The sequence below is a fragment of the Neovison vison genome, chromosome 2, assembly GCF_020171115.1.
Source record: "Neovison vison isolate M4711 chromosome 2, ASM_NN_V1, whole genome shotgun sequence".
Taxonomy (NCBI): domain Eukaryota; kingdom Metazoa; phylum Chordata; class Mammalia; order Carnivora; family Mustelidae; genus Neogale; species Neogale vison.
The window spans coordinates 206,068,927-206,083,433 of record NC_058092.1 but is presented as its reverse complement, the minus strand read 5'-3'; the positions used below and the strand labels follow the sequence as shown (position 1 = coordinate 206,083,433).

The window sequence follows — 14,507 nt, the reverse complement described above, 5'->3', positions numbered from 1 at the left end:
ATGACCTCACTGAGTTAGCACCAAGTTAGGGCAGTATGTGTCTAGGGATTGAACTGCTTGGTATTTGGTATCCCAGCCATATTCACATTGTTCTCCACGAATTGATTCTTACGTAGAGGAAAGTCATCTAGACCATTTCCTGAGCTTTCTTCTCTACTACAGTGTCATGGTTTCTGTGATATTCTCAGAAACCAGGAGTCCTTCCTACAGTTGACAGCATAACAGCAGTAGCTACTGTTTATTGTGTTTATTTTGTTATACATCAAGTATTCTCTTGAATATGTTAACATTTTTACAGAATCGTTATGTCATAAAAGAGATAAGTTCAGAAGCATTTGGCAGGTCATTCTCTACATAGTACTTAAAGATGCAGAGCATTACAAATACAGTGTGAACATCTGATGTTTTTTTCTCCAGTTGCCTTTTCCTCCCTGCTTCTGGGACATAACCACTATCTTAAGTTTGGTGACTGTCAGGTCTCATGTTTTAAAAAAAAAAAAAAAATCGCTAGTCATGTATTTACCTCTAAACATTATGTTTAGAGGTAAACTAAACTAATATAGTCTTTAGTTTTACAAAAATGGTATTTTATTCTGAATAATCTCTGCCACTTGTATTTTTCATTCACCATTATATTTGTAAGTTGGTGAATGTACCTCTGGTGAGTTTTTTAATTTTCATTGCTGCTATTTGACAAATTGATTGTGTCACTGTTTATGTTTTCCTGTTAATGGAATAGTGCTGCTGTGAGCATTCTCGGACATGTGTCCTTTTGCACAGAGTTCTGTAGGGAATTACCGTGTCATAGGGTATGTCCGTCCTCACATTTGGTACATCTGCCAAACTGGCGCTTATAGCAGTTGATTCAGTTCATACTTTCCCTTGCGGTGGCTGAGTTCTTGTTTCTGTGCATCCCTAAATCACAGCTGCTGTCATCAGACTTTCATATTTTTGCTATTTATTGAATGTAAATATTATTCTTAAGCTTTTTTACACGGATTTTTTTTTTTTTTCTAATTTGGTATAAACCTACCAATGTCAGAATGGAGACTGAACCTAAGGGGAGTCCAGTAATTTGCTTAAGGTCATGCAACGGAAGCTGGCTGAGGCTGGATGAGATGAGAGCTCTGTGAGCACCAAAGCTGGTGCCTGTTTCTTGCAATTCTCTGCCTAAGGGTCTTGCCACCAACACTAGCAGAACCCAGTTGATTTAAGGACTAATTACGGAGTTCTGTGCTTTATGTCCTGCTTGTCCTTTCATTTCCTTGTCTCATTGTTTCTTGAGAAATTCCATCAGCTAGCCTTCCTGTTTTTAGTAAACTCTTTTAAAGGATTTGTTATAAAAGGATTAATAAACTTAACAGCGAGCCTGATTCTTTGGCCATTTGTTTTTTTGGATTTTTAAAATTATTACAGGCATACCTGGGTGGCTCAGTCTGTTAAACATGTGCCTTCGGCTCAGGTAGTGATCTCAGGGTCCTGGGATCGAGCCTGTGTTGTGCTCCCTGCTCAGTGGGGTGTCTGCTTCTCCCTCTCCCTCTTTGTTCACTCTCTCTCTCAAGTAAATAAATAAAAATTTTTAAAGAATTATTATTATAAAACAGTACCCATTTATTAGCTCCTAGTTTTATAGGTCTGAAGTCCGGCATGGCGTGGCATGGAATTCTCTGCTCAGGGTATCACAAGGCTGAAATCAAGATATTGACTACATAAAATGCCCACCTGGGAGAAATATCTTCCAAGGTTATTCTTAACCATAGGCAAAATTCAGTTCCTTTTAGCCATAAGACTGAGATCACCATTTCCATGCTGGCTGTCAACCAGGGGCTGCTCTGAGCTCCTAAATGTCACCTGTATTCCTTGCTACACGGTCATGTAGCCGTGATGGTATGCTGGTCAGTTCTTTCTTATTCTTTAAATCTTTGACTTCTTCCTCTGCAACTTGCCAAGAAAAATGCTTTGTATGTATGTATTGATTTATTATTTTAAAAAAATTTTTGGTTGGCTCATCATACCTAGTATCCGTGTTTCTCTGTCAATGGATTGAGAGCTGACTATCCTGATCCTGAGATAGTTACAGTGGAGAACCCCTTCCTTCTTCTGATTCAGGTACCTCGCAGGACATGGAGCTGCCATGCTGGGCTGTGTTCCCAAGTGGACTGTAATTTCTTTCTGTCATCGTGTAATAGGAAAGATGAAAACATCTAGGCAGCAAAGAATATGTAGATTGATGGAATAGTTATCTATTTATGGCTTAAAAGCCATTTTTCAGAGCAAATGTGACTGAGCTTCTCTTTAGCAGTTTGGCCAGAGGTCCCATATCATTAGATACAGGACCTCAAGTGAGCTGCATTGTTGTTGACAATGATTCCTTTGTCTCTTTGTTCCTTTTAACTTTGTGTTGTAAAGTATAGCAAGTATGCATAAGCCTGTGTGTGGTTCTGATCAATTATTCTTGTTATTCTTACTTTTGTTGCTATTTGAAGAATCAAGTAAATGAATGTTCTGCTGTTATTTATATATGAATCACTGAATTTTCAAAAACTGAGCACACCATGGAACAAGTGAAGAAACAGAGCATTACCTGCACCTCCCTAGTCCTCTTTGTGCCCTTTTGTAGTCACTGTCCATCCCCTAAGGGTAACCTCTGTCTGACTTCTAGTAACCCAGGTTAGTTTTGCCTGTTTTTATGCTTTATATAAATGAAATGAAAAACTGTGTATTCTTTTGTGTTTGACTTCTCTCACTCTACCTTGAGGTTGTGAACTTTGTTCATACTGTTGGATAGAAACAGTGGATTATTCATTCTCTTTGCTAGTCTCGTATTCTGTCGCAGTTCTTTTGCTCATTTTAATACAGCATTGTCAGTGTTTTGCCATAATCTGTGGTCTAGTGTGTTTGGCGTATGTTTCTACTTTATCTCTATTTTTATTTTTATTTATTTATTTATTTATTGAGATTTATTTATTTTAGAAAGAGAGTATGAGCATGTGAGCAGGCACATGTGGGCACAGGGGGAGGGGCAGAGGCAGAGGGAAAGAAGCAAATTCCCTACCGAGCACAGAGCCACAACCCCAAGATTGTGACCAGAGCTGAAATCAAGAGTCAGATGCTCAGTTGACTGACCCATCCAGGTGCCCCATCTCTTTTTTTTTTAAGATTTTATTTATTTATTTGACAGAGAGAGATCACAAGTAGGCAGAGAGGCAGGCAGCGAGAGAGAGGTAGGGAAGTAGGCTCCCTGCTGAGCAGAGAGCCCGATGCAGGACTCGATCCCAGGACCCTGAGATCATGACCTGAGCTGAAGGCAGTGGCTTAACCCACTGAGCCACCCAGGGGCCCCCCATCTCTTATTTTTAAAATGGGCCTAAAGATAAAAGAATAGGGACTAGAATGGTAGGATATTCAGGTGCATTGAAGTTAAAGTAGGATGTTCTAGAGCTGGCTAACCTGATGGAACTTTTATGTTCTAGATGGAGGGAGGCCATGATCTCGGTCTTCATAAGCTTTGATCTGAGGGCTGTGTTTTTAATTTTTTTTTAATATTTTATTTTTATTTATTTGACAGAGAGAGATCACAAGTAGGCAGAGAGGCAGGCAGAGAGAGGAAGGGAAGCAGGCTCCCCGCTGAGCAAAGAGCCCGATGCGGGGCTCGATCCCAGGACCCCGAGATCATGACCTGAGCCGAAGGCAGAGGCTTTAACCCACTGAGCCACCCAGGCGCCCCACGAGGGCTGTTTTTTTTTAAACCGAGAATATTGACCTGACTGTGAGTTGACAAATCAGATCAAATTTAGACTAAAATTCTGGTTTTGATCTCACACTATGACATTTATAGTCTGTTGAAATAAAACTTAATTTCTCCAAACTTGAGTGTCCCAGTGTCATTTAGTTCACATATTATAGAAATCTGAGCTTCACAGTCTAAATGACTAAGGAAACTATAATGGCTAGTACCCTCTGGAATTGAGGCTTTTAGAATCTTCGGTTAGTAGAAAAGGAAGACACCATAAGTACGCAAGTTTTACCTTAATATGAGAGAACTTCAAATCATTACCCAGCAAAAAGTGCTTTTTCTTCTAGGTATTTTTTTTTAAAGATCATATTTATTTATTTGTGAGAGAGAGCGAGAACAAGAAGGGGGCAGAGGTATAGAGAGAGGGAGAAGCCGACTCTCCACAGAGCAGGGAGCCCAGTGTGGGACTGGGTCCCAGGACCCTGGGATTATGACCTGAGCTGAACGCAGATGCTTAACTGATGGAGCCACCCAGGCGCCCCTCTTCTGGATACTTTTAAGAGCACTTGAATCCCTTAGATAGAGTGAGGGGATGTTTCAGGACCCCAAGTAGAGCAAATCTGGAATTGAATTTAAGTAATTTCTTAAGTAAGAAACTGAGAGGACTGGTTAAGAACCTGAAAACTTGACTAAAAAGCTACTGCTAGTGAATATTGAGTACATTTGATTGCTTTGTGACTAGAAAAAGTTCAATAAGCGCATTGTTAGGCTGTTGCTTGCACACACTCTCCTCTAGATCTGTGGATTCAAACATTGAGGCATGGCACCTTGGCTCAGGACTATGCAGCCATACAGAGCTAAAGACTGGATATAAGAGCGCCATCTGGTGGTTCTCTGTAGATACCCAAGTTAATGAAAGGGACTCTTCCAATGCCAGTTCAGCATAGCCATTATAATGGCCCAAGGAAAGAAAATATATAAAGAATTTTTTTTTAAGGATTTTATTTATTTATTTGACAAAGAGATAGCACAAGTAGGCAGAGTGGCAAGGAGAGGGAGAAGCAGGCTCTCTGCTGAGCAGGGAGCCAATCCCAGGACCCTGGATGACCTGAACTGAAGACAGATGCTTAACTGACTGAGCCACCCAGGCGCCCCAAGAATGTGTTCTCTGCAGATGAAAGCAACCCATTTAGTAGTGTAAGAAGGAACAACAATTAAAGTTGTTATACAAAAATTTTAGGATATTTCTAGTCAAGATGCTATTTTGGGGGAGACTCCAATCACTAGAATTCTCTGAGTTCCTAAATGGCAGGATTTTTATTAGAAAGGTAGTACTTAGAGATTGTGACCATTTGCTTTTGACTTGCCTGGTTCACTGTAATTGAGTTATTACATGTTGTAAGAGATCTCCGTGGTTCATATATATGTATGCACATTGCTTGAGACTTATAAAATTAGCATTGCATCCTATTTTTACCAGTCTAGATCAAATCCATGAGAATTCACATCACAAATTTAATGTTACAGCCAAGAATAGTACATTTCTTTCCACAAGTAACTTGGCAAGTTCCAAAAAGATCCCTTAGTGACTTTCTTCAATTAATTATGGAGTACATAGGGAATTGAAAATTAAAGTAAGTGTGAATGGAGGCCATGTAGATCTCATTTTGTCCTATAAGTGCTCATAATACCTACTATCTCATAGGGATTTTAAGGTGTATAATTTTCATAAAGCCCTTTAAGTTCCTAAGGGGACACTCTCTGTGGTTTAAAATGTTATTAATTTGTATTCTTCTTTCCTGTATCCAGCTTACATTCAGACATATTAACTAATCATTATGTGTGTTAGCTAGATCTCTGTTTTTTAAGTTTACTTTATAGCAATGTCCATAACAATTCCATAACTTTAAAGTTCATATATTTTTCTTTTTCTAAAAAATGTTTTTCTCCTTTTCAGGTAACAAATATACTTTAGAGACTAGACCAAACCAAGAAGGCATTGATGTCAGACAGGAGCTACTGAAATTCCATTCTACTTATTATTCATCCAACTTAATGGCTATTTGTGTGTTAGGTCGAGGTAAGAATCCTTAAAATTTTCTATAGAATTGGATAATCTTAGTTTTCCATTTGACTCTTTCAAAGTATTGGGAGAAGAATATACAGCCTTTTATCTACAGAGAGGCTTTTGAAAATGATCTCCTTGTTGGAGAATATGTGGAGGGGAATTTTGTTTTTAACTCTGTATTCTAAAAAGGAGTATAGATGCTTTCGGGGCGCCTGGGTGGCTCAGTGGGTTAAGCCGCTGCCTTCGGCTCGGGTCATGATCTCGGGGTCCTGGGATCGAGTCCCGCATCGGGCTCTCTGCTCAGCAGGGAGCCTGCTTCCTCCTCTCTCTCTCTGCCTGCCTCTCTGCCTGCCTCTCTGCCTACTTGTGACCTCTCTCTGTCAAATAAATAAATAAAATCTTTAAAAAATAAAAAAATAAAAAGGAGTATAGATGCTTTAAAATGGAGACCTGAAAAAAATATATATTAGGCCCTATATATAAAAAAATATAGTAGGTTCTATAAACATATAAAAGCAAAGAAAGGAAGTATAAACAGGTTAATAGATTTGACCTTGTAGCAATTCAGAAAACTAGGAATAGGATTAAAAGGCAGGTAAAGGGTGGGTGGAATCAGATGATGGTACACTGGAAAAATGATTTGGAATATAAATAAAGGTTTAAAGGTTTGACTTTATTTTCTTATTTTTTAATTTTATTTTTTTAAGTTTTAATTTTAATTCCAGTTGGTTAATATACAGTGTTATATTAGTTTCAGGTGTACAATATACTGATTCAACAATTCTGTACATTACCCAGTGCTCATCATGACAAAAGTGTGTTTCATAATCCCCCATCACCTATTCCATCCATCCCCTCAATTTACCCTCTGGTAACCATCAGTTTGTTCTCTGTCATTAGAGTCTGTTTCTTTGTCTCTCTCCTTCCCCTTGTTTTGTTTCTTAAATTCCACATAAGAATGAAAAACAGTCGGAGGGGTTTAAAGCAGCGGGGGATGGGAGGTTGGGGGAACCAGGTGGTGGGTATTAGAGAGGGCACGGATTGTATGGAGCACTGGGTGTGGTGCAAAAATAATGAATACTGTTACGCTGAAAAAAAAAAAAAAAAGAATGAAATCATATAGTATTGGTCTTTCTCTGACTGACTTATTTCCCTTAGCATTATGCCGTCTAGCTCTGTCAGTGTTGTTGCAGATGGTAAGATTTCATTCTTTTTTATGGATAAGTAATATAATCCATTCTCTCTCTCTCTCTGTCTCTCTCTCTATATATCACATCTTTATTCATTCATTTATTTGTGGATACTTGGGTACTTCCACATAAAGGTTTGACTTTTTAAATGCAAATTAAGTAAGACAATGTACTGTTTCCTCCTGTTAAATTACTATAATTTTGTTTTTGTTTTAAGTAATATTCATTATGGAGGAGCAGTGCCCTTTTTGTATTGGTGATGGTGTATACAATTTATGCAGTTGTTCTAGACTTTCTGGAGAACAGATTAACAAGATGTATCACCCTTAAAAAGTTTGTTTTTACTTCTAGAAATGCAGTCTAAGGAAATAACCAGAGTTGTTCAAAAAGTGGATGTACTAGGATATTTCTGTCAGTATAGTATTAGTGAAAAATTAGAAATGGTCTGATTGTTCAACTAATGGAAGATAGGTTAAATAATGATGTTATAGCTATGTAATATGGCATCTTATAGAAAACTGCATGTCTTCTCCCACTTTCTGTTCTCCTTCCTACTTTATTTTTCTTTACAACATTTATTATCACTGAAATATTAAATATTTCTTTATCATTGTCCACCATACTAGAAAGTAATGTACTTGAGAATAGAAGCTATTCTGTTCACTGCTTTGTCCCCAGTGCCTGAGTTAGTGCTTGGCACATTATAGGCACATGGTAAATATATACTGAATGAATAAATAATATTATGACAGTGTTTCAGTAACATGGGAAAATATTCTTAATATGTCCAATAGAAAGCAAAAGCACTCTATAAAAACAATGTGCTATATGGTCTCTTTGGGGATTTATAAAAACTTATAATAGACATATATAGTATAGACATAAGACAAAATAGAAAAACAGATACTAGAAATGTAATGTGATATAGTAGTTGGGACTCTGCTCTAGACTCTTCCAACTTGAGTTTGAATTCCAGATATACCACCTACTTAGCTATGCGGCCTTGAGCTAACAGACTTTTCAGATCTCTGAACTCTAGTTTTTACATTTTTAAAATGGAGGTGTACTACCTCACAAGCTGTTATGAGGTTTAATCAGGGTAACGAGGAAGTGTTTAGCATGGTGCATGGCACACACCAAATGCTCCATAAACGGTAGCTGCTTTTAGCATCCCGTAATCCTGAGATTATGAGCAACTTTTGTTTCCTTCTTTTTGCATTTGTTGTTCGTTTTCTACTTTTGGCAAATGTTACATTTGTAAGTAGAAAATAAGCAACTATATATATTTTAAGTTGGTAATAGGAACCAGGATATAAAATGGGTCCAAGGAGTGAAGGCAATAAAATAAAAGGAGTCTGTAACTCTGTGTGCTTGCTACTAACAGTAGCTAGTTCTAGAGTGTTAAGTAACCCTGGGTATTTAGAGCCTAGTCCTGGGAATATTTTTATCTGTGTTGTGTTGAAATAAAAAACACTTGATTTCAGTAAGCACTTACTGGGCAAGTGATAATGACAACAGATGAATCATCCAGGAGGCCTGCCTTCCTTGTTCCCTGTTTATTGGAAGTGACAAAGCAAGTGTCTAAAAGAAACAGATGTTTCAGTTTCCTGATTGCATACACACCACTCTCCTAGTGGGACTGACCTGTGCTCAGTTCAGTATATTTGATGAGGGCCTGGGAGAGGTGTCCTTGCAGTACAAGAGGTGTGAGGAGGAAACAGGAACTCTCGGGTTTAATAGAAAATCTGCTCCTTCTTCTAGGATGAGGGGGAGAGAAAGAGTAACCATGTGGAAGGATCTCTATCACAAAGGGACAAAAAAGGTTTTTCTCTGTTCTCCCTCGGGACCATCCTTCTAGTTGTGACAGCACTAATTACCTGGAAGCTTGGCAAATAGGTAACTATCAAGTACGGACCCTGGGATTGCCAAGTCCTCATGATGTCACGATGAAAGGGACTTGCTTCGATGTTCCGTAGCGCACTGCAGAGGGGAAAAGACAGACTGCAGTATTGTAGAGCTGCTTTACCTTTAAAAAACTACACTGTGAACTTAACGCTTTCAGGGTAGAAATACCTGAAAGGCTCACCTGGGAGAACCTTGCCCTAAAGAGCCTCGCTCTTGCCAGCCCCTCAGGCTGGTAAAGCTTTGTATACTGCCCAACCTTGTTCCAAGTCACATGTTCCATCTGTGCATAAAGATACGCCTGCTGTCTCTTGCTCCAGATACACTTACTCCATTCCTGAGCTTCGTTGTCATATAACGAGTAGCCACTGGTCCGCCTTGTACTGGGTTCTGGACAATTTGAGGTCCTGTGTACATGTCAGGAAAAATAGAAGTAAAGGGGCACCTGGGTGGCTCAGTGGGTTAAAGCCTCTGCTTTCAGCTCAGGTCATGATCCCAGGGTCTTGGGATCGAGCCCTGCATCGGGCTCTCTGCTCCACGGGGAGCCTGCTTCCTCCTCTCTCTCTGCCTGCCTCTCTGCCTACTTGTGGTCTCTGTCTAATAAATAAATAAAATCTTAAAAAAAAAAAAGAAGTAAAAATATGTACATTTAATATGTGAAGTACAAATGCTCATATTCATAGGCCTCAAAGAGAATTTCGTACTATATAAAGGCAAATCTCAAATAGTGATTAAGTGTTCTCTTAAAAAGTTCATGGAAAAGTTCAAAATGGGTTACAGAATACTGAGGGAAATTTCTTACTTGATCCAAATGCTTCCTGACAGTAACAGGTGATTTGAATGTTTATACCATATATAAATACCCTCTTCTTGAGGAGACAGAATCAAGGTGAGTGGTTATCTTGTTTATTAAAAGATAACCTTTTGGTCACCTGGCTGGCTCAGTCAGAGCATGTCACTCTTGATCTCAGGTTCCATGAGTTCAAGCCCCATGTTGGACATACAGATTACTTAAAAAGAAAACAACGGGACGCCTGGGTGGCTCAGTTGGTTGGACGACTGCCTTCGGCTCAGGGCGTGATCCTGGAGTCCCGGGATCGAGTCCCACATCGGGCTCCCAGCTCCATGGGGAGTCTGCTTCGCTCTCTGACCTTCTCCTCGCTCATGCTCTCTCTCACTGTCTCTCTCTCTCAAATAAATAAATAAAATCTTTAAAAAAAAAAAATTAAAAAAAAAAAAAGAAAACAACAACAACAAAAAACCCAGTCCTTTTTTTGCTTTTTAATTTTTTGAATGATGGAAATACGTATACACAGAAAAAAATTTACTCCATGTAGAAAGATATAAAGTAGAAATCAAGTTTTTCTCTTTCCTCCCATCCTGTAATAACAGTGCCCTCTACTCAAAAATCTCACCTTAAGTCATTTTTTGTTATACTTCCAAAAGTGGAATTTTGTTAATATACTCACACGTAAGTATGCCTGTTAAAAAAATTGAGATTGCCTGCTATTTTCACTTAATAGAGCTTTAAGATATTTTTGTATCAGCCCATAGAGATCTCTCCCTTATTAATGACTGCATAAAATTCTAATGTATAGACATTTAATAATATTCACATACTCATAGATGTTAAGGTCATCTCTAGTTTTTGTTCTAAAAAAATGCTGCAGTGAATATATCATACATCTCTATAAACTTTTCAAGTATAACTCTTTATAAAAGAATATAGGTAGGTGATAACATAGAATAACTTCAAGTGGCCATTTCATTCTAACAGTAATTACAAGCCTTTGAATGGGTTTGGCACATTATGATATAGAACCATATAATGTTAGACCTCGGAAGAGACTTGTGATCATCTCCCCCAGTGTTCTCATTTTACAGAGCCTGAAGTGGTTGACCAGGGTTGTCCACGTAGTCAGTTGATACGGTTGGTGAAGCCAGGGTTAGGATCCAAGTTTTCTAGTCTCCCCACCCAGGACTCTTTTCACTATTTTGTACTCTTTCCCACAGAATTACTCACAAGCTCTAATATTTGACTTTTAACAATGGGCTTAGACTGTGTCTGTTCATAAAGTGTATGTTACCATCTATCAGCTGATGGTTTAGTATGTGCCTGTTGGCAGTTGTAGATCAAATAGTTTTCCAAATGCAGCCAACTCTTCTTTTACTGTTTTAATACACGTTTTAAATTTATTGCAAGACAGCATTTGTAAAACAGTTTTTAAACCATAAAGAGCTAGACATGTGTGAGGTATAGTTATCGATATGGCTCAGCTTCAGAAGTCGCACAGGCACTGACGGGATTGAGCAGAGTACTTCAATTTCATCAGGTGCAGCTTTAAAAAAATCATAGGTTTTCTTTTTAATAGTCTGGAGGTTTTTCAGGAGATCTTAAGGTTTTGTTTAGCTTTACTGAGATATGATTGACATGTAACATTGGATAAGTTTAAGGTATACAATATAGTGATTTTATATATGTATAAAAGATCCTGAGGTTTTAAATACTTCCTGTCATGTTACGAGTAGTTTAAGTTCTGTTTTCATTATTTTCTTACAGAATCTTTAGACGACCTAACTGATCTGGTGGTAAAGTTATTTTCTGAAGTTGAGAACAAAAATGTCCCACTGCCAGAATTTCCTGAACACCCTTTCCAAGAAGAACATCTTAAAGTAAGTGCATGTATTTCTGTTATTTTTTCTTTTTTAATTCAGGATCATAATATATGCCAGTTTACTAAAGAGTAGATGAACAATTTTGGAAGTTTTTTTTATTCAGGTTTTTTTCATCCTTTTTTTTTTTTTAAGGATTTAATTAATCTATTTTGAGAGAGAGAGAAAATGAGTGGTGGGGAAAGGCAGACAAGGAGAGAGAGAGAGAAGCAGACTCCCCACTGAGCAGAAAGACCAATGTGGGGTTCGATCCCAGGACCCAGAGACCATGACCCGAGTTGAAGGCAGACACCCAACTGACTGAACCACCAAGGCGCCCCTGTTTATACAGTTTTTAATATTTGTTTCGATAGATGAATCAGTTTCACATTTATTGGGGATATGTATCACCAAAGAGATATCGATATATATCCGATCTTTGCATACTAAAAGTAGTTTTGGTAATTAGAGCCTTGCTAAACTGTAGAGGCTGTTCTCCAGTGACAGAAGGCAAGCATATTGAGCCGCATGGCCGAGGGGACCAGACATGGGCTGTACACCAACTGTAATGAAAGTCCATTTAGAAAGAGCCCAAGCCAATTATTGTTTGTGGTCAGTACAGTTTTCTATGGGGCAATTGGTTCTCTTGAATTTGGGATTTTTCCATGAAAATCTGTATTCTTCATAGTTCATAAATATTTTATTCAGTAGGAGTTGATATTGCTAATCTTTCTTGATTTTTTTTCCAGCAACTTTACAAAATAGTACCCATTAAGGACATTAGGAATCTTTATGTGACTTTTCCCATACCTGACCTTCAGAAATACTACAAATCAAATCCTGGCCATTATCTTGGTCATCTCATTGGTCATGAAGGTCCTGGAAGTCTGTTATCAGAACTTAAATCAAAAGGTAAGTCTTTTGAGTACCAGCTTCTGAGGGTAGTACCCCACATCCTTTTACTCTGGCTCTCATTTTCTCCTAGATTTTTTTGTGTGAAGGAACATATTTGGATGAGACAGTTTTGGGTTTATGGGAGAGTGAGGTGGGGTTATTAGTGTGCTTTTGATTTTTTGCTCTGGGTTCTCCCCCTGCCGCCAGAATTTGTTTTACTCTTCAGTATTGTGCAGCGAGGTTTAGACTTTTCAAGAGATTGTGCTACACGTTTTAAATAACAGACAGGTTTGGGGGGCCTGGGTGGCTCAGGGGGTTAAGCCTCTGCCTTTGGCTCAGGTCATGATCCCAGGGTCCTGGGATCGAGCCCCACATCGGGCTCCCTACTCAGCAGGGAGCCTGCTTCCCCCCTCTCTCTCTGCCTGCCGCTCTGCCTACTTGTGATCTCTGTTTGTCAAATAAATAAGTAAAATCTTTAAAAAAAAAAAAAAGTTTCAAAAGTAAAAGCTCACGTTGGTATTGTTTATCATCTCTGTGGAATAACAGTACACATTATTTATTGGCCTGCTCTTACCCATCAGACCAGAGGTTGTACAAGGATCTAATTAGTACGTGATTTCCACGGCCCCTCTCAGCTCAGGCTCTTCTTTTATGACTTGAAGAGTCCTGAGGAAACCTCCCAACCCAAAAAAATCCCTTCAGTCTTCCACAGTGTCCAAAACAGTTTTTCTGAACCAATTTTTTCTGCTCTTTTGTGCAAATGGTCCATTCTAATATCTTGGGAACGTGTAATATAAATTTAAAAAAAATTCTTTATCTTAAAGGAAGCCACACATACAAGCCTCTTTTGATTTTCTTTGAACTTTACAGGCTGGGTAAATACTCTTGTTGGTGGACAGAAGGAAGGAGCCCGAGGTTTTATGTTTTTTATCATTAATGTGGACCTGACTGAGGAAGGATTATGTAAGTATTGACCTGTTTGTTTTTTAATGAAAATTGACTTCTTATGATAAATTCTTAAACATTTCTAAATGCTGTGGATCTCTTTTATGTAGTAAAGCCATAAAGCCTTTAATTCATACAATTCATCCATTGTATTTTTCATATGCAGCTTGGCCTTCATTTCATGGATGATTTTTTCCTCCTTAACAACCTGTCATTATGTTACATTTATGAAATGTGTCCTTGGCCTTTCGTCAGCTCATTAACTTCCCCAAAGTCCCTTCTGTCCCATGTCCTAGAGCCTGGAGGGCCATGTGTGTGGAACCCTAAAACCAGTGTCAGGGAGGTGAGGACTCCATTTCTACCTACCTGACTTTACCTTAGGAGTGAGCTCACTGCTTTGAAGGATACAAGGACTGAATGGTTTTTAAGTGTGCCCCTTTCTTCCAGTACACGTTGAAGATATAATTTTGCACATGTTTCAGTACATTCAGAAGTTACGTGCAGAAGGACCTCAAGAATGGGTTTTCCAAGAGTGCAAGGTAATTTTGTTTCACCAAAATTTTTCTTAAGGAAATTTTTTCAGGAAACATATATATGTGAATTAATTTAAATTTAAGGCCCAATGAAACTTTTAAAGTTTTTGGGGTTTTTTGTTGTTGTTATTTAAACTCTAAAATCTTGCAATGTGTAATAGCTTTAGTTAAGCTTAGTTGTACTACTCTGATTGGCTGCCTGGGGCACAATTAGGGCTAAGGCATCAAGTAACTTTTTTTGGGGGTGGGGGGAATTGTTTTACTGTCCCTCAGAACAAAGCCAGCAGTTTCTTAAGCTTGTATCTATCAGGGCTTACCATAGTGTATGCCAAAAGCTTCATGAGCCTCTGTCATTTTCAGATCTGCTGACAAAAATCTACAGTGAACTTTCAAAGAAATTGTGAATTGTTTTTTATATGATTATGTTCTTAAAAGTGCTTTTTTTGTTGTATGTTTGGAAAAGCCTGGCTATCTCTTACTATTTTTTAATAAAGCAGATGTTCTCTTTCAGAATTTTACTATTATTACTTTATTTTTAAAGTTCAATTTATTTGAGAGAGAGTGTGCACAGGGTAGAGGGACAGCGA

At 38.3% G+C, this 14,507-nt stretch overlaps 1 protein-coding gene across 4 annotated transcripts in view; it reads left to right on the top strand.

The window, feature by feature from the left end:
• IDE (insulin degrading enzyme) overlaps nt 1-14,507 on the top strand; it is a 114,672-nt gene that overhangs the window by 52,333 nt on the left and 47,832 nt on the right. For all 4 annotated transcript variants that reach the window (XM_044240111.1, XM_044240108.1, XM_044240109.1 and 1 more), the window contains exons 5-9: nt 5,694-5,816; nt 11,457-11,569; nt 12,298-12,460; nt 13,313-13,405; nt 13,835-13,926. In XM_044240111.1, the coding sequence (XP_044096046.1) occupies nt 5,694-5,816; nt 11,457-11,569; nt 12,298-12,460; nt 13,313-13,405; nt 13,835-13,926 (584 nt within the window). The remainder of the gene's footprint in view (nt 1-5,693; nt 5,817-11,456; nt 11,570-12,297; nt 12,461-13,312; nt 13,406-13,834; nt 13,927-14,507) is intronic.